The 20,241-nt window shown below is 44.3% G+C and overlaps 1 protein-coding gene and 2 long non-coding RNA genes across 9 annotated transcripts in view; 1 reads left to right on the plus strand and 2 right to left on the minus strand.

Annotated features, from left to right (window-relative positions):
• Positions 1-20,241, plus strand: part of SHISA6 (shisa family member 6) — a 261,607-nt gene that overhangs the window by 18,119 nt on the left and 223,247 nt on the right. For all 7 annotated transcript variants that reach the window (XM_083487580.1, XM_083487574.1, XM_083487575.1 and 4 more), the window contains exon 3: positions 3,267-3,427. In XM_083487580.1, the coding sequence (XP_083343706.1) occupies positions 3,267-3,427 (161 nt within the window). The remainder of the gene's footprint in view (positions 1-3,266; positions 3,428-20,241) is intronic.
• On the minus strand, positions 1,171-4,287 carry LOC310699608. Its single transcript, XR_014522151.1, has 5 exons — positions 4,164-4,287; positions 3,216-3,314; positions 2,943-3,095; positions 2,013-2,065; positions 1,171-1,294 (listed from the first exon to the last, which is right to left on the minus strand). It is a non-coding gene; the product is annotated as an uncharacterized lncRNA (long non-coding RNA).
• Positions 13,717-14,908, minus strand: LOC310700868. The gene is made up of 2 exons (XR_014522880.1): positions 14,824-14,908; positions 13,717-14,500 (listed from the first exon to the last, which is right to left on the minus strand). It is a non-coding gene; the product is annotated as an uncharacterized lncRNA (long non-coding RNA).

Genomic DNA, 20,241 nt, shown 5'->3' on the forward strand with positions numbered 1-20,241 from the left:
ACAGAAAGCTTGTTCTTTTGTGTTCTGCTCAGTTATAGTATTTCTGTGCATTCTCAGGAATTTGATGCCACAGATGTATGGTTTTGTTATGAAGCAGTGCACAAAATTTGGGTTACTGTGGTGCAGATTTTGATTTATAGACTTCACGCAACCAAGAGTGCTTGCAATTCACTCTCATCTCTCCGTCCTGCAGTGGACAAGTCCCGGCACCATAGGACACCATCCTACTGCCATATCTTATCATTATAGAATGATAACAGTGTAAAAAGGAGACATTAAGCTGTCTTTTCCTTCAAGGCCACTAGTGAACTCAACACTTGGAAAAAGTTGAAGGAAATTTTTGGCACTACTCTTGTTATTTGTTGCTCATTGTGCATGTGGCTGGTGCCTGAGGAAAAGAGTGATTCATAATCGTGAACCTGTCTAAGAGGGATTGAAAAAGAAAAAGAAAAAGGGGTGGCTAACATGTTCCACTCTAGAAGTTGCTGGACTACAGCTCCCATAATCCTTGACCATTGGCCATGCAGGCTGGAGCTGAAAGCTGTTTGAGTCCTGAAGCAGCTGAAGATCCAAGGATCCCAGCCCTGATATAAATGAGCTGTTTCTCGTACAACTTGCAGGCTGCAACAATAATGCATTAAGGAATCCGATTGTTTCCCATTCTTGCATTGGTAACAGATTGACTCTAGGCCTGTTTCCCCACTAGAGAGAACAGAGCCTATTACATTGTATGAGCATTAAAGCCTCTCCTACTGCTTCCAAGCCAAACTCTCTTGCCCTCTCCCTGTCATGGAAGAGTCTTTGTAGATCTTGGCTACACAAAGAAAGCAACCCATGTGTTTCCTTCCACTCTTGTTCTGCGGAGTCTAAAATTCTCACAGGTGAAATATCATTCAAACATCCACAAAAGCATCTCGCTGTGGGAAGAGTCTTGATGTATTTTTTTTAGTGCTGCAGCACTGAATGCAGATGTACTTTTCACAAGGAACCTGGATATCTTGTTCATCACAATCCAGGTCCCTAATAGGGTTGTGGTTGTTAGCTACTTCAGAACTTTTCATGAAAATCAGCATCTTCTGAAAAGCAGAACAACTGTTACTAATTTTTTTTTTAACCAACAATTAAATAGATATATATAATGCATTTTCTTTTAGCCCAGTGTTCTTTCCCTTTTCACCACCTAATTTCTTGTTCCTGTCTTGTCCCCACACTCCCTTCCTCCTTTTGCCATTCTGTATCTTGTTCAGAAAGATTTTCATGTCAGCTGGAGCAAAGAGTTTGGACATTGTTTTATCTGTGTAAAAAAGAAACAATGGGATCGGAAACCCAATAGGAACTATCCCATTTGCAAATCAAAATGAGATCTAAAGAATCACTCTGTTTGAAAGCTTGCTGCACAGAAATTTAAATTCATGTGTTCTACTTTATTTGCTTTCTTAGCAAGCTTCTGCAATGGAAGAAGTGATGTATTGCAATATAGCTCTTGTGCAACTCCTAGGCATTTCAGAGGGATTCATACTACAGGTCTAGTGGATTGTGCCCAAGGTATTATTCATTTAATGCAGGATTTTAAGATGCTTTTCAGAATAAAAACCCTCACATGGTAGCCTACAATTTATAAAACAATTCATGAAAAATAAATAGAACAAAATCCAACAATGATTTAAAACACCATAAATTGACAGCAGATAAAAGCCAATTACAGCCATGATTAAAGGTGTAAGAAATACACTCCATAGCATCATCCTAAAACAATCAAGAATATGCAAGATGGTTTTAAAGCTTCCTTAATAACCTGAATAGCAGCATCAGTGGTGCATAAACAGGTAAAGAATGCTATAAACCTGGGACCTTTACCTCACCTGGAGAGAATGAATAAGCTTAAAGATGTGGTGTTGCATATTTCACTTCTATTTATAGTTATAGATACTAACTATACTATTTATAGTTATAGATTCAGCCTCCTTAAGAATGGGAACCTTGGGAAACACTTTGAAAACCATTAATGCTACCTGGAAGGAACCATGGTTCATATCCCACAGGGATATTTCTTCAAAAGGCACACCTAGGAGAGAGAGAGAAGGAGATGCAACTGAGATTTTCACATAACTAACATTGTGATCTGAAGCCACTTGAATTCCAGCTTGGTATGGACAACACCAGCCTTTTGAAACCCAGTTGCCTCCAGAGTTGTTTTTTCTTCTCTGGGTTGCAACTCCTACCATTCCTGACCATTGCCCATGCTGGCTAGGACTGTTGGGAGTTGGAGTTCAACAAATCTGGAGAGCACCAGGTTGGAGAAGGCTGATTGATATAGAGTAGTAGCAGCTGTCAAACAGATGCCTTGTGCAACTGTACCTGGAAACACCAGGGATTGAAACAGAGAACTTTTCCATGCAGAGCTTGTGCTCTGCAACAAAGGTATGCCACCTCCTTTTTCTTTTGTAAAGAATATACTGTGTGTGGCAAATTACAGATAATGGGGCCAGGTTCAAATGTGTCAGCAGAGGCTTTAAATATATATATTGTAACATAAAGCAGTGTGTGTGTGTGCAGTAGCAGCCAGTGTGGTTGAGCAGAGCTATGGAGCTGCTTACTTGACACCAGCATCTTACCTGGAGGAAGATGAGCTGGGGCAAGGTAACCTGGAAGAAGATGAGGTGGGGCAAGGTTGGGGCTGTGTGGAGGCAGCAGCATGAACACCTGATTGTCTCTGAAAGTGCACTAACACAGCCCTGATCTTGCCGCAGCAGCCTCTGTAGTGGCTAGTGCTGGGAGTGGGTTTCCTTGGCTGTGTCCCATCACGTCAACTGCTACTGTGTGTGTGTATGCATATTTTTTCAAGCAAGAATACATACCATGCAGGAGTATACATGGCATAAAGTTCAAACAGCTGACATACATTATATGTGTTAGAGAGTTCTACTGTGGCTTCTACTTACGATATTGTGGCTCCTGTCTATGCATTCCAATCTTGACCCATAGACAGTGCGTCAAGTGAATGGGCAACCACCAACACAGAGAGTCCTGCTGGGAACTTTGACACCATCCTGCTTCTATTTGTTTTTCTTTCTCCTCTCATATCTCCATTACACCTAGTGTTTATACAAAAGAATACATTTACACACACAAGAAAGAAAATGTAACGCCCACAGTATATTCTTTTTTATAAAAAAAATAATTGCATCGTATCACATAGAGACAGGTTCTCTTACGTTCATCTTGAGTTGTGAACACTTTGCACTGTCTTCCATCCTTCCTTGCAGGGCTCTGGCTGATATCCTCCGGCAGCAGGGACCAATCCCCATAGCACACTGTGAAAGAGAGACTATCTCGGCTATAGATACCTCCCCCAAAGACAACACACCAATCAGAACATCCTCCAAAAATCACTATACGCCGGTGCGCACCTCCAAGAGCAACCCAGGTAAGTGTTGCGCTTCTTCAGTACTTATAAAATCAGACTCTGGTGATTTTATTGGGGGGAAATGAGTCAAGATGGAGGCTTAGTGCCTGAGGATTCTATGGAGCAGCAGCAATGGCTTGCATTTGAAAGTGCTTTTGTGACTACACTTTAAGAGATGCAAATACATTTGTTAATGGACTTATTGAGACATGTTTAAATGCTCGGTGAAGGTATAAGGTGAAAACAATGGCATTTTGCAGCAATGGACTACAATAATGAGCTGTTACAATAGAAAAGAATAATAACAACAGACAAACAAATGAAATCTGACAAAAATATGTGGGTGGGAGCACTACAAAGGGCAAGTGAATTGTGACATAAGCTTTCAGTCTTAAAACATGACCCAAATCCTCATCTGAGCACTGGAATCTTCTGCTAACTCCACTACCCACCTCCTGGGAAATAAGACATACTTTGTATTATCCATTATATGAACTGTTACAGTCATAATGGGATACTATGTAGAGCGAGATGCCCCAATTCAGTCACAAGTGATTGAATATGACACAGGAGTCATTGGGTAAAGCCTTCCTGCCTCTGGTTATTTGAGAGGTCAAAGCAGGTGACCTTAAAAGGGTAATAGCTCCACAAGGTGCTGAGGCAGCTCGTTTCTTTTGCCACTGCAAACTGCAGATTCCCAGCACAACACACAGGTAGTGTGACTGGGCCTGTCTTGGGCATCATTTCCTCTCTTTACCTGATTGATAGCATCCCAAGGGCTCTTCCTTCTGTTGAGGCAAAAGGTAAAAGAGGGGTTTCAGCAGAGAAGTGGAAGAGGGGAGGGAATACTGAAGCCATCTGTATCTGCAACACCTCCCAAGCTCTTTTCTCCTCTATGGGATTCCAGATCTTTGTAGTTCCATGGGGGGGGGGGGTTAGAACAGAAAAGACTCAGATGAATGGGGGGTTTCAGTGAGGAAATGGTGGGCGAGGGAATGGTTAAGCGCTTCTCTCCCACAGTTCTCCTTCTGAATCTGCTTTTCACTTAACAGAAGCAGCCACCAACTTAAATATATGTATTTGCATGTAATGTGAGGATCATCATAACTAAGAGGCAGGACTGCCAGATATTTAATAGAAGATGCTCTAAGTGCATTTTGATAGAAGAAAAATGAGGCGAGAACTGCAAGTTTAAGTTAGGTGGCATACGTTGCTTTGTAAAAGAAGGCTGATCTCTGGCAGAAAAGTATCATAGAATGATGAATCGTAGAACTGTGGAGGATCATCTAGTCCAAGCCCCGCGCAATGCAGCAATTGCAACACACAGTCCCCCAACCTATTTGAAACTAGCCCAGACCCTGCCTAACTTTGCAAATGTGCTAGCAGTTTTATTGTTGCACCACTAGGAAGAGCTTTTGATGGGACAAGCTCTTCCAGTAGGGGAAGAAGGAGACTGATATGGGTGCAAGGATGGATGGGAAACCTGCAGGAAAGTATGGCGTGAAAAGAAACATACCAGCAACAGCAGCAGCAACAACAACAACCATATCTTTCTGTATAAAGATAGTTGCACAGTCCTGCCAATTCTGACCAACCAATTTAAAAGATGTGCCCCTTTCTAACAAATACCACTCGTTCACAGTGCAGAACAGGCAAGGAAAACAAAATACCCCCCCCCCCAAAAAAACAAGTGTTTTTTATATTAAGAAAATCATACTGAAGCCTTCTGTAACCAGCTGATCTTAGGGCTAATCAAGACTTCATTTTGTGCCATGTTTTCTATGCACATCTCTGGGGTTTCAAGGTTCATGTCCAAGCACTGCGACAAAGGGGGGAAAAACCCACCACTCAGACCTGGACCTGGAAATCCTGGATGAGCCCTTACACTGTGTCCTGATGGGGAGTGCATTGTAAACAGGCAAAGAGGCTCAGCCAAGGACAGTGTGAGTTTAAGTAACCTGCCAAGCCCCACTCCATGCCTGTGTACTAACTGTTGAGATTTCCATTCCACCTTAAGGAGCAGACATGTGGAGCTGTTGCGTGTCACATGTCTGTTTACATTCCAGCACAGCTTTCTGGGAACTTCCGTTGTGTATAGTTTTTGCTTTTTCCTGTTCTCTCTGAGAAGACGAGAGAGAGAGACAACATGGTTCTTTGTCCTGATTTATGATTAATAAATCTGTAGTTGTAGTATGCTTCCACAAGCCTCATGCCTAAACTGTGTGCGCAGTTCTCTCTGCTGATAGTGTGCCCTGGCTCTGAAGCCTGGGTCGCTGATTTATGGCAGAGCAGATGCCGATGGTCTTCGCAGTGGGACGGCTGGAAGGAGATAGCCCAGCTGGGGCTAGCCAGCTGGCCTCCCGACCCTCTGCATGCCAACACTAACATGCCCTCTTCACACTACACCTGATAGGCTTCACCTCCATCTGGGGCCCCTGCAAAGCTGCTCCTACCTGAACCCTCTGTGGCAAGCAAGGGAGCAGACTTCTGGTTCTAAGGCAGAATGTAATCTATAGCTGTGCCTATAATCTATAACTGCAGAACCTAGAGAAAGAATTGGGCAAAAGCCAACGTTTCCTGCATTTTTTCCTCCCTAGCTAGTATGCTGGGCAGGTAAAGGAGATGTTTAGCAACTATAAGTTAAGAAACCACTTCAGCACCACCAGTTCATTACCAGATAACTGCAGCATTAAGTGGTGCCCCACATGTGTGAATTAGTTGTTTCAGCTCACCTATCACAGACAGAGATTCCACATCCTCTTAAACCACAAGGCTCTCGGCTGAAGTTGATGTATGTATGCATGCATTCAGCTGTGGCTGATTTGTACAGAGGAATCAAGTTATGCACAAGCATGTGTGAATGTCTTGAGCTCCCAATCTCCTGCCTATAAAAATGCAGTGGTGGTACTGCAGGGGCAGGCTGTTGGGAGGAAAGAGGAAATTAGTTCAGTCGAATAATAATAATAATAATAATAATAATAATAATAATAATAATAAATGAAGAGGAAATTTGTCACTGCAGATTATCTGGGACATACACTTAGCAAATGAGGAAGCTGCCTCACACTGTTGGCCCATCTAGCCCAGTATTGTCGACACGGACTGGCAGCAGCTTCCCAGGCTTCCGTGCAGGGGATTTCTTTACCTGGAGATGCTTGGAATTGAACCAAGGACCTTTTGCATGCAAAGCACATGTTCTGCTCTTGAACTATGGCCCTTACCAAATTCTGATGGAATTTAAATGCTAAGAGCCAGTTTGGTTGCAGGAAGAAATGTGGGTTTAGTGGAGTCCTGGGCTTCGACTCCGTACTGACAAAACTCTCACTTCATTAGGAGCCATCAGCAAAGAAAAAGAGGCTGCAATTTAAGATTCATCTGCAGAGTTTACATTGTGTTAGGAGATATGGCTGCTGAAACTATTGTTTCAATGACAGCAGTTTTGAAACAAAAAGATGTGTTCAAAAAAGGGCTTTTGCAAATATCCCTATTTCTTGCCTCAGAAAGCAAAAGTGACATATTTGCTGATATGGATAAGTATTCTAAATAAAGCAATAGGCTTCTAAGTTGTTACTCTGGATCTAAAGAGAAAGAGCGAAAGAAAGATCTCTCAATTAATGGAAAAGGTGAATAATAGACCATAGTTTTGTATTTTGGAAGAGAAAATGGGAACAATGTGGTCCAACCGCAACCACCAGGGAATTGCGAAAATCATATTTCTTCTGGAGGTGCTCTGAATATGCAGTGCCATGATTTGGGGAGCTAGAAATATCTACAGAGGAAACATAATGTAATCTCTGCTATAGATTGCAAAGGCAGCAGCATGCCTAACATACGGATGTCAGCAATGGGTCTCCTTTGAGGAAGTGGTTCCTCCTCTCTGCAGGGCCATCCAGGGAATTCACCATTTGCTGTTGTGAGTTAGATGTAAAACACGGTATGCCTAAGATTACAAGAAATCTCCCTAATTGCTCTATCTATCAGTATTCCTTTGGCGCCATCACAGAGATGCTAATTGTTCAATCTCTGCATTAAAGCTCTGTCTCTTATGTTTTCGAGCTTAAAGGTACTGTTTCCTGCTATCCCTTCCCTGTGTGGTGGGCAGTTCAAGGCAAACTCAGAAAAAAAGGAGAGAGGTATAATCTTATGAATGACTTGTTATTTGTACAGTTCAAAGCACACACTATTTCAGTCATCCTTATTGGCTGCTCTGGTGAGCCAGAATGTCAGTGGGCCCTCTGGTGTCCTCAGAACCTTGTCCTTAACCTTGTTGTCCTCTGGAGCTAGTTCTGGATTAGCAGGGTGGAAGACCGATGCTGAAGCACAGTAGCTTGCTTACATCTACTTAGTGAGCCCAAGCCTGAGGTGCGGTTGGCTATGGGTTTGTGGTGGAGCACATGCATTCCATACTCAAGGTCCCAGGTTTAGTCCCTGGAAATGAGCAGGTAGCTGGTGATTTGAAAGATTTCAGCCTGGGAACACCTGGATAGCTGGTGCAAGTCCGAGTAAGGAATAGTGGGCCGGGTGGACAAACGGCGTGGCCTGATAAAAGGTAGCTTCCTATGTCCCTTCAAGATTTGAACTAAAGATATCATGGCATACACCTCTGTGTCTTCTTAACTACCTAGACTAGTTGTAGGAAAGGGATATGGAGATTCAGGACATCTTTGCAATCATCTGTATTTTTGCAAAATATAAAGACTAAGCATTTACTGTGGAGCTGCAGAGTCAGCACCAAATGCAGAGCAACATCAGTTCAGCCCCTCCAAAATCTGAACCAGCTGTTAGCACAGTGAAATCCAAGCTGCCTCTTTTAGCTTTATCTCTTTCCCTCTGGTCAGGCAAAATGGCAAGCATGAATGACTCAAGATATGTTCCAGATGTTTAGAAACAATTGGGGTTGTTGTTTTCTGCTGTGGTCAGATTGTTACCAAAAGTCAAACCATATATGACAGGACAGGATGCCTGATAGCAATATGGACAGGGGAGATGACAGAGTTCAGTGAGATATCAGAGAGACCACTTGCCTACCATATTGTGCAGCAGTCAGGTGGACTCGTAGTGTTAAGCAGCCATGGTCATTCCTCCTGGGAAAAGAATGTTTAAACTCCACAGAAGACAACTGCCAGGTTCTTTTCAAATGGACCTCATGCCAAATTAATAGCCAAGATTATGAATTTGTTAACCAGGAGCTCTGTTCACAGAGTTTGCAATAAGCCGAGGATTGCTGCAGACTTTTGGAGAAGGGTTGCTCAGGCAGACAGTTCCTCCTCCCATCAAACAGGGAAATTATTGATCTGGGTTTTCAAATATTCATCAGAGGCAGAGCTGGCTCTGCCATTAGGCAGGCTGTGGCAGCTGCCTCAGGCAGCAGCCCCACAAACACCCTGCCACTGGCGCAGAAGTGGAGCCGGCCCAAATAGCGTGGGAATCTTGTTGAGCTCACAAATACCCATACATCCTGCAGAGAGAGCACTGGGTGGTAAGTACTAAGATTTTAAAAGGCTAGCGCTGCTCTTACACTTAGAATTGCAGTGCAGATCAGCAGCTGCCCTTTGATTGTACAAGAATACCTGCTACCTCTTTTGTAGGGCAGGTTAGGTATATTTCCTACTTTGGCCAGGGAGTTTGTGGTGAGCATCTACTCTGCACTGCACTCAGGAGTTTAGGTAGTAATATATTTAAGCTTTAGCAGTTAGTCCTCGCTGGCGGGGTCAGTGCAGGTAAAGAGGGTAGTATAATTTTAAGAAAAGTGGTAAGCACCCCAAGCCATCAGATGAGTGGCAATGGGGGTTTCCATAGACCAGATTCTCAAGTCCAATGTGCTTAGGGGAAAGGGACTGCCTTGGGAATGGCTCAACTCACTCACTCAAGGCTAAGGGGTTTTGAACTGTGACGATGACAGGACTCCTTCAGTGTAGCAGATGTAGCTGGGAAGGATAGGTGCTATGGCTGATGGGAAAATTCCATCCGCAAGCACAAGCCAAATAGCCAACCCAATGGCGATTGAAATTTGGGTCTAAATAGGGTTCTTGCCTCTATGCAGCTACATCTGTGGCCCTTATATATCACCCAAATGCGCCTTCAGACTACAGAACCTTTTAAGGCAGTGTAGCACCACCTGGGTGAAACAGAAAGCTTTGCTTCCCCTTCATGGCTGGGATTAAGCTGACCTTATTATCCCACAACATTCCCTAAAACATCCTTTAAAAAGTGCTCAGCAGCAACAACAAACAACAACAGACCTTTGGAAGGAAACTCTAGATTTCCTAGGAGAAGTTCAATACCAATAATGGAATTAGACATTTAAAGATTTGTAAACATGGAGAACCTGGTTTGCTTCACCATTCCCAAGAAACAATTTCCCCTTCCAGTTTATGTGCTACCGTGGCAAAAGTGGTTCAATGAGCAGGTGCCTTCTGCACCTTTGTGTCTGAACAACAACCTATTGATGCAAATTCGGCTTTGAATGCAGCAAGCTACACAGGTTAGTCCACTGATTAGCTAGATATAGCTGGGAAGGCTTTTAATAAGACATTTAAGTCAGGAAGCTTCCAATGTAAACACACACAAAGTGCTGTTTTCAGCAACTCCTTCTACCTGGGGGCATATTTTGATCTCAGTCTGCATGCAAAACGAGAGTGGAACATGCCCTCAATCTTTCTCTTTTCCTTACCTTAAAAAAAAACTTTTAACAAATGTGTCCAGCCAATTTCAGAGTTCAGAAGCATGGGAAACATTTCACCTTTTAATCCTCCTTACACAGATGTGAAAAGATTTTGAAGTCAAGGCCAGCTGCCTCTGGGTTGGCAGATGAAAGAAGAGAACTATTTTGGTTAGAGTTTTTCTGACCCATGCAGAGAACATCTCAAAGTCACAAGTAGTTGGTGTCTAAATAGTCCAAGACCAAGTTTGGAATCTCCCAAACTGATGAAATATAAATAAATCAGTAGATCTACATTAATCTAATCTATCCATCTGTCTACACAATCCTGTAGGCTCTTTTTTAAAGGTGGCACAAGTTTGTTTCATGAGTTTGTGAGAGTTCACTGTTCTTGCACACTCTTCAATGCACACTCTTTTGTGGGAGCCTGAGTGGATGATGAACCTCCCCCACACTCCTCCTCCTCCTCTTCTTCTTCTTCTTCTTCTTCTTCTTCTTCTTCTTCTTCTTCTTCTTCTTCTTCTTCATTTGTTGTACATTTTCCATTTTTCTGTTTCCAGAAACGGATTTTTTTGTGCAGACTTCCCAACCTTACCTTCCGTGGCATTCATAGCAAACCTGACTTTTGCTGCATATCAGTTTGTTATTCCACCCTAGTTTTCCTCCATCTGGTCTTTCGCTGTGTTTAACTGTTGTTTGTAGAATTACCCCTACTTGTAGGTTGATTTTTGGTATCATATTTTTTTAATATATTCCCCAAAGCTGTCCCATTCACCCTTTTGCTTTTTTGATTTTCCATCTTGATTTCCTATTTTAGCTGTAAGATTTGTGAGTTCTGCAAATTCTGTTAGTTTGTGCAGCCATTGTTCTTTACCCCTCCCCCAACACTTCTATTCATACCTTCTTTCTATGTGTCTTCATGTATGTGAATCTCACTTGCATAGTCTGAGGGCATCCTCCTTAGGCATGGGAGAACCCACCGCTGTCTGTGTATGCAGAATTTTCTTATGATTCGGTAGCAGTTGAAAAGAGCAGATGTTAAGTAGGTGCAAGCCCTACCAGATGACTCTTGTGTGAGTTTGAGCTGTGGTCTAGGCAACCCCTTGGGCAACCTTGAGAAGTAATTTTTTAAAAGATACAATAAGTAGAAAACAGAGATATGGCTAGTGCTCCACATATCCTGCAAAGTAACACAGAGATATAAAGACTGTAGACTGTACAAACTCATTGTGGAACAAGTCATCTGGCAGGGATAACAGCAATACATGTCTAGTTGGTTGGTTTTCTAAAGGAAAAATGCCTAAGAAATAATAGAGAAGAGGGACTGAGCTCCTAGTGGGTGGGTGTGGAAACATTTAATTCTGATTCAGAGAAAACAGAAATGTACTCCGTTCACTATTTATTTAAGGCATGTGCTATACCACTTAATTATTTCCATTCCTAAATTGTGCATATAAAAGCAATCCACAGAAAATGAAACAAAACAACAACAAAAATTCATCATAAAACCAAACCCTACCCCAAAATGCCTGCTGGGACAAGAAAGCCTTAATCATGATCTTGAAGTTCAGCAAAGGGGGGGGGGTGTGTCTGTCTAATCTCAGCTAGCAGGGAGTTCCACAGGCTGGAGCCACGATGCCTCACCAAATGCACTGCTCCTAGTAGTTAACATTTAACAGAAAGCACAGGAGAGCAGGCCAGGAACGGCTCCTCAGAGCTTCTCCTTGGTGGCAAATGGTGTGTTCCGCAGTGCGCATGGAAATGAATATTTTCTTGTTGAAGTGACAGGCTTCGTATCCAATAATAAGTGTTTAATTGAGGCCTGTGCAAAAATGCAGGTACATTATTAATACATAAGTGCTTGCATACTCAGATAATCTGCTAATTCGGGCATAGCTAGCTGCATAGGAGTCTACCTCGCTTTCAGTTTCATGCCAAAGAGCAGAGCTGGAAGTGTGATACACAAGGCAGCATGGATTTGTTGGTCCCTCCTCAGTTCAGCCTATGAAGCCCTCAGAGCTCGACATCCCCTGCATCTTGTGCGCAGACAGCTGGGGTAAATTCTGCGCTGCTCTGCTGGAAGCGGGTGTTCAAAATGAGCAGAACTTGAGGTGCCTCCCCACCAAAATAAAATAAAATAAAATAAATGTAGGAGGATGTATGGTGCGTATCTGCTCCCTGATGCTTTGCCATTCTGGGCTGCCTTGGTGTAAGAGGCATGCTGTAGCTGCTCCCATTTTGAAAAACTACTTGACATGACCCCATTGGCTTTGCAAATGCCCCCAAGCCTGACCACGCATCCTTTCCGCAGTCTCTCTTTTGGAGCCTGTGGGCTGAGGGGTATGCGGCCAGCCTAAGTCCACCTAGGAAGGCATTTAGCATTCCATCTGCAGAGTGTGGTCCCAAAGCTGCGAAGCCTGGCATCACGACTCTTATCGTCCACAATGATATCAGGAAATTGTGAGTTACTATGGTAACAATATCTTCTTTTTTTATATAAAAAAGAGAGACTAATAAAAGTAGCAAGAGGGTGAGCAAGAGGATTAAGAATATAGATTTCCTTTGAAACAAAACATCACAGCAAAACTCAGCTGGCTCTGTGCAATACAGCGGACTGGAGAGAGCACAGGAGGCGAATGGGCTTCGCTGGCAAAGGGAGGGAAGGAAGGAGGAGGGAGGTGCGTCGTAGGGAAAGAAGAAGAACGCTTAATGTAAAAGGGAGCCTTTGAGACAAAAAAGGGGGCTTGTTTTCAGCTCAGTGATAATATTATGTGGTGGACAGAGAGATGTAGAGAGAGGGGGGTGTACAGCGCTCCCACTGGTGTGGAGCTGCTCTCTGCCCGCTCACTGCACAGAGTGATCCTTTCCACGCAGACTTGCAGAAGAAGAGAGCTTGTGCATGTGCATCATAGGCTCAAGGTGTCAGGACCAGATGTTAATCTCAGTGTTGCCACCCCAGGAGTGACTATGAATGAACCCACACTCTCCAGCAAGGAGCCGGAAGAGCACAGGAAACGAATGAAGGGGAAAGCGAAAGGTTTGGCCCAAAAGTTGTGAGCCCAGTCTTTTGTGCTGACCCAAGGCACTTTGCTACAATAAGCTGAACATCAAATGATGCCAGCTGCCTCCCTCTGTGCTAGGGCCATAGTGATTTACTTGACTATTCAGACATCAATTCCTGCCTCAATCATCCCCCTAAATTTTTCTGCCTGAAGCATTCTGTTTCATCTTGCTGCGTGACAGAGGCGGCCCTGCAAGCCAGGGCTGTGACTCCACCACTGCATTGAATGAGTATGGAACTTGATCCTAGGCCCCTCATTTGACATTTGGGAATCTTAGTTTTCTTTAGAAACAACAACACAGAAGCAATTTTCTAGCTCTGTTGACTATGCTGATAGACAAGAGTGTGGAGGCAATGTCTGGTGGAATCTCAGAATTGACAGTGCAGTGCTGGAGTGGCTATTGGCAGGGCAGGAGAGCAAGGCTGGCCCTATAATTTCCACATGATTGTCAGAGACAGAATGAAGTCTTTGTGGGGGGAGCTTCTCTTATTTGCATATGTATATATTTTGCAGAATTCTGCTTTCTTGTGATTTGTTTGTTTAAGCGGATAGTATGCACAGACCTTTCTCTAGTATTAAAAGTCAGCTTGTGTATTTCTTTCTTTTGTTTATTTGTTATAAAGAAGCACAGTGTGTTTGAAGAAACCACCAGGAGAGTATATCTTTGCAGGGAAGACTTGTGAAGGAGTTTAGCTCCAATGGGGGTTGTGGATGCCGCCCCACTAAACAAAAAGCAAATGCCACTGGAAAGTTGAGAGCTTAGAAGCTCTTGATGTATAAAGTGTCCACTATTCCTTCTTTCTTGGTTCCTGTCTCCTTTAACGACAGAAACCCCGAGGCCTCCCCGCACCATTTTGCGGTAGCTTTCTCACAAGTGAGGCAGCCAGAAGGCGAGAGTTATGGCTCTGTAGGACAGGCTGAACTCTGAGCTGCAACTAAACTGCATGCCTTTTGGTCTGTGGGTTTTGCAGAGGAGGCTGGGTGTCTCTGCCAGGTCTTGTAGGAATAGTTCTAATCTGTATTCATAGTAACACACTGTTTATGCACCACCTGCTCTAGAGCCCTTATGGCTTTTCTAGCTTCAGCTTGAGTACGTAGGCTGTGAAATGCACTATGTGTGTGTATGTGCCAGCCCCTCCTTCACCAGAATAGGAAGGCATTGGTGGTGATGGCAATCAGAAGCTGACCATGCAGGAGAAACAGGGGCAGGAGCAGTCTGAAGGACAAAGGAAATGGCATCTCTCTCTCTCCCATCCTATCCTCACATACAGAATAAAAGTTGACAGCGACCTGTAGCCTACTTCTCTTGTTCAGACATCCCACTGTAGGCTGTGCAATTAGATCTTCCCGAGGTTCTTCCTGATTGCAGGGCTTGAAGGGAAATGATAATGAAATTAGTCTTGACTGCTTTCAGAAACCTAGATGGTTGCTTGTTAGTTCTGCCGATCCGGCAGCCCGAATTTGGTCACTGGCATCACCAGTTGAATGCCTAACAACAGGGAGTGCAATTGAATGAGCTTAATATAGCTTAATTTGCAGGATTAGTAGGATAGGTGGTGTTTCATTCATTCGTTATAAGTATTGGGTCCCCCCCCCCTTCTGCCTTTCAATCGTGTTCCCTAGCAATTTGTATAAAAATGACAATAAAACAATCAAGATATGAATGCAAACAGCATGCACGCTGTGGATCTTACTCAAGATTTAAGCAGGGTACATTGAAAGGTGGGTGGGACCCTTTATTAATTCCCTGTAATGGGTGCAGTTGAGAAAGAACTCAGCGTGGTCTGAAGTCCCTTCCTCTGCGTACCACATCTGGTCACTGGTGACATCACAATACATGACTCATTTACCAAGACCTGAGAACCTGGGCTAGAAATGCCTCTGCGCCAGCCATCTTGACCATTGGGAAATATCTATGCTTCCTTCTTAGGACCATGGATTCATTATAGAATGCACAGATCTTTTCTTTTCTTTAAAAAATGCTGTTTCCCCACAGTGCTCTATTCATCTGCTGAAAGTCTCAACCTTGATGTTGCGAAAGTGTCTGGGTAGGCCTTTAGAAGAAACACAACATTGAGGTGGAGCAAATCCAAGTGACTTGTCCATAGGACTTTGACCAGGCTTCTTGGGCCCTAAATTATTTCCCAAGCAACCTGCGCAGCTTTAACAAGATGTACTCAGGGTTCAAGGGACACGGGTGGTGCTGTGGGTTAAACCACAGAGCCTAGGACTTGCCAATCAGAAGGTCGGCGGTTCGAATCCTGGTGACGGGGGTGAGCTCCCGTTGCTCGGTCCCTGCTCCTGCCAACCTAGCAGTTCGAAAGCATGTCAAATTGCAAGTAGATAAATAGGTACCGCTCCGGCGGGAAGGTAAACGGCGTTTCCGTGCACTGCTCTGGTTCACCAGAAGTGGCTTAGTCATGCTGGCCACATGACCAGGAAGCTGTACGCTGGCTCCCTCGGCCAATAAAGTGAGATGAGCGCCACAACCTCAGAGTCGGCCACGACTGGACCTAATGGTCAGGGGTCCCTTTACCTTTACCTTTACTCAGGGTGCATGTTCACAAACATTTACACACTCCCCACATACCATTGTATGCATGCTTATGGATGTACTGAGTGTTCATAAAGACAGTTCATATTTTACACAGTGAGCATGTTTATAATGCACACGCCAGCGCTTGCAGCAGTAAATGCAGCAAAGTGTTAAGTGGAGATTCCTAAATGAGCAGGAGACACATGTCAGGAAACTGCAGCCAATCCGGAATCCCCAGCATGTTTCCACTGCTGCTTGTCCCTGAATATTTTCAAATATACATCTGTGCTTCACGATTTCATGCTGTTTACGGCTCCAAACACCTGGGTACATGTGACAAGCATTGGCTCTGTGCCACTATGGGGATTGCTAGTATAGAATTAGGGGTGGCAAACCGATTTTGTTTTAAGCAGGGGTAAATTATACATGACTGCACTCTTGTATATGTGCTGCTTGAGTCACCTTTCGTTGGGCACATTTCTAATTTCTCCTTCTCTTCATCTAACCCACTTTTTCTACCCTCCCCCTTCATAACAACTATGCTATTTCTTCTGTTTCCTCTCTACTCCCACATCATGACCTAATTCCCTTTCCTCATAACAATTGTTTGCTTAGGGCTGCTTTCCTGCTGTAAGAGGCCATCTCTGATTTGTCGGATACCAGATGCCCAGTGCTGGGAGATCTGCCTGTCCAGTGGAGGACTTAAAGAGGGGGTTCTAGGCTGTGTTTTGTGTGTGGCTTCTGGTTTTGAGCAAATCCAAGGCACAGGGGGAAAAACCACCCCAACTATGTCCCTTTTGGTATGCACTGAGCTACCTCTCCCGTGACATTGCCAGGGTTTGACCCTGAGTATATTCATTTGGCACGGTCTCTGCCCAACATCCTCTCCGTCATTTTAGAGCAAGTACGTAATTTGGGCTGGTGCTTCAATTGGAATCTGATAGGAGATGGAGTGGGGGCCAGGCATCTCTTACATGTCATTTCTCTAACGGTGACATGCTGGCTTTATCCAGCTTGTGATAACCCCCGGGCTAGGCACCAGGAACAGAATAGTCTCTCTATTCATTGATGTTTTCAGTTTGCTGCATTTTCCAGTTCAGATACTGTAGGCTGAGATCTCCGGTGCAGCTAATTATGCAGCATGTGTGTAAATGGAATGCATTGGCAGGGGGCAAAATTCCTAAGCCTTTGGCCCCCATGCTGAATTCTTTGGCACACCCCCCCATACTGAGAGCTGCAACCACTCTTTTGCTCCCCCCTAAGCCTCTTCTGCTTCTACACCTCTCCCCTAAAGCTCACCCATCACTTCTCCCACCCCAGCACACATAGAGTTCCCCTCCCTCCCTCCCCATCGCACCTCACACAGATTGTCCTGTAGCCATGCCCTCCCCTCTCTCTTCTCCTGTTGTGCATATGACTGGGAGGGAGGAGGGCAAAGTTAAGGGCAAGTTTTCTTCTTGGACTGTCTTGTCCTTGAAATGTCAGGGAACGAAAAGATTGAGAGCTGCTGGTAGGTCTTGTGTCACAGTTTGGTCACTCGTGGAATAGATCCTGCCTGCAGGAAATGTGCAGTCCCGGAAAAGATGGCTTATCCTGAGGACCAGCATGCGCGGAAGATGGGAGCTAGATTCAGGGAAATTATGGTTTTTCTGAGTAGGAGGAGGCTCTGGAAAAAGCCTTTGCTTTTAACTTCCCTGCCTGGCATATCTGCTGTTTAGAAATTACAGAGAATTTCTTGGGAAACGGTGAATTAATTATACTGTGGTTGCTCTGCTTGCTTGTTCACTCACTGTAGATTTTGCCTTTGCTTATCTGCTCCGGAGTTCTGATTTCATAAGAGTGGAAGTGACTGCGACTGAGTTCTGGAGATAAGGGATAGATGTTTGGTGGCTGAACACTGCACAGCAGGCAATCAGATGCCAGGGACATCAGGCAAGGCAAAGCCAGCACTGACCACCCCACTCCCCCCCCAAAAAAAGAAAGCCTAGCAAAGCTAATCCCTAATACAGAGTTTGAAAATGAGCTAAAATAAGTTTCTGCAACTATCCAAGTTAAAATATTTTCCGGACTGGAGCAAGTACATAGGACGCTGGCCAACTCGCAGGGTGGGGGCATGGAGAGAGACTTCAGGTTAAGCCTCTGGCCCAGCATATGGGATGCAGGGCAAAGAGTTCAGGGCAGTCCCTCAGAACAGACTTCATGGGTTAGGAAGACTCAGATTCAGGATGAGCTTTAAGCAAAAATAAATAAATTGCATTCACAATAGAAGGGCCATTCTAGTGCATGCTGGTCCAAAGGACTCCAAAAAAGAAAAAGAGAGGACTTGCTGAGCATGGTACACAGGAAGCTTCTGCCCTTTCATTTATCCTTCCATTGAAGTGTGTGTTTGCATGCGTAGGTGCATTTCTAAGCAGGGCAAAAGTGTTTGCCCATTCAGAGTGAGGGCATGAATCACTGACCACTCCCTGAATTGGTTTTGTGACGCTGTTGCATAGATAAATCAGATTACCTGCATGGCATGACACTGTTATTCTACTGCTAACGAAAACCATTACTGTGTGGGATCACCCATGCAGAGTAAGGATTGAAAGTATTGCCCTCACTCTGACCTGACTTTTCTGACATAATCCCATGGCCCTTTTGATTGGTTACAGGGCATTTTAAGTGATCCCTGCTTGGGTGGGATCAAGTTGCCAGCAAGAAGGCAAATTTTTTTTTTAGAAGGAAAAATGAGACTTCAACAGTTGCCAACAAACAATAAAAATATGGGCGGGGGACCATGAAAATGGTTGGCACAGTCAGGTTCTCTGGGAACACTGAAAGGCCCCCATGACCTCCTTTCATCCTCCCCCTTCATATTTAACACGGCCCTATATAAAACTAAGATATGGACCAAGCAGTCTACCCTAACTGGATATGTGCACGTGAAAAAGAGAAGTTGATCTCTTGTACTTAAGAGTGCTTCATGTCCCAGATAAAACAGCTGGGCAACATCTCCATCCTAACCAAATAGGGCTGCTTCATTGATCCAACCTATGGCAACGGAGCCCCAAACTGAGACAGAGCCAGTGAAATGTAAATGTAAAATCTGGGTCCCAGCAATTGGACACAGTTGGGTGAATCTGAGGCATGATTCATATGGCACAGTCTGCTTGTCATCTCCAGCACCTTGTTCTTATCCTTCTCTGGTAACATTTACATGGCTGAATCACATGGGGACATTAACACACTGGTCCCAGATTGAGGGAAATTGGGGTGCAAGTGCTGGCCCACATACCTACAATATCCTAGCAACTACAAATGATTCAGCCATCCAAAAAAAACAACAACAAACAAAGCAAAAAACCCCCACAGAACCACAGTCAGAGGGAGCCTTCCAGGCCATCTACTGCAACCCACTGGGGTGGAATCTACACACATAAAAAAAAGCATTTTAAAAAATACATTGAATTTTCCATAAGGCTAACCATTGCCACCTAGTGTCACATTGTATATTGCACTTAAAACACACTTAAAATGTTTTATTTGCAGCTGTAGAGCTGAGTCCTGGGCTCATGGCAGGAAGTCCATAGCTAGATCGTTCCCAACAGATCGTTCCCAACAGATGGCTGCATGGCCTCTGCTTGAATGGTTCTAATGTCAAACCATTAAGAGGTTTTCTCCTAATGTTCACCCAAAATCTATCCTCCTGGGATTTCAGTGGTGGCTGGTGCACCTTGGGATGGGTGGGGTAGAAAGCAGGGAGGCCAGCAGCAAGCGGAGCCAGAGCCAATGGTGGGCAAAGCCACTTGATTCTAGGCTTGCCCTTATCCTCCTCCCTGCTGAGATGTAGCACTGAGACTGAGGAAGAGGGAGCTGGCAGCTCTGGACTGGTTTTGAGTAAGAAAGCAAATAGGTAGAGGCTGGCTGAGGGCAAAGTGAGATTGTTGGGGGCAGTGTCCCATTCCCCCCTGCAGGCTAGATTCCACTCTGTAACTGAAGCCCATTAGACCTAGTCTTGCCTTGTGGGACAGCCCTAGGCGTGACACTCCGCTAGCATAGAAACCAGGCCTGAATAGTAGGGCAGGGAAGGGGGCAGGATTTCAATTCACTGCAGAATTTGGAACAAACCTCTCTAATCTGCATTTGATGAACCATGCTTAGATTGGAGCTCAGGCATGTGGATTAAATAGCATGCCCACAAACCTTTCCAGAGCACACTGTCAGTCCAATTTCCTATTGGATGCGGTGGGTCCAAGGCCTTCTTCCCTGGTTCTGTCTTTCTCAAAACAGTACTTTATAGCTGATTTTAGTACTTTATAGCTGATTTGCTACAAACAAACAATCTATCTATCTATCTATCTATCTATCAATCGAAAACCTTTGAGTGAAATGCCCTTGGAAGTGGTGGTACATTATAACATGCCATTCCTTCCTGTGTAATTGTAGAGAGAATCATATGGCTGCCTCCACAGGTACATGTTACCCTTTATGCAGGAAGGGATAGCATGTCTGTAACACACTGCCATTTTTAAAATAAAGAAAAAGACCACCTTGTAAATTCTCCTAAAATAATTAAAATACAGTAGTACCTCAG

The sequence above is a fragment of the Podarcis liolepis genome, assembly GCF_965112155.1.
Source record: "Podarcis liolepis genome assembly, chromosome: 2".
Classification (NCBI taxonomy): Eukaryota; Metazoa; Chordata; class Lepidosauria; order Squamata; family Lacertidae; genus Podarcis; species Podarcis liolepis.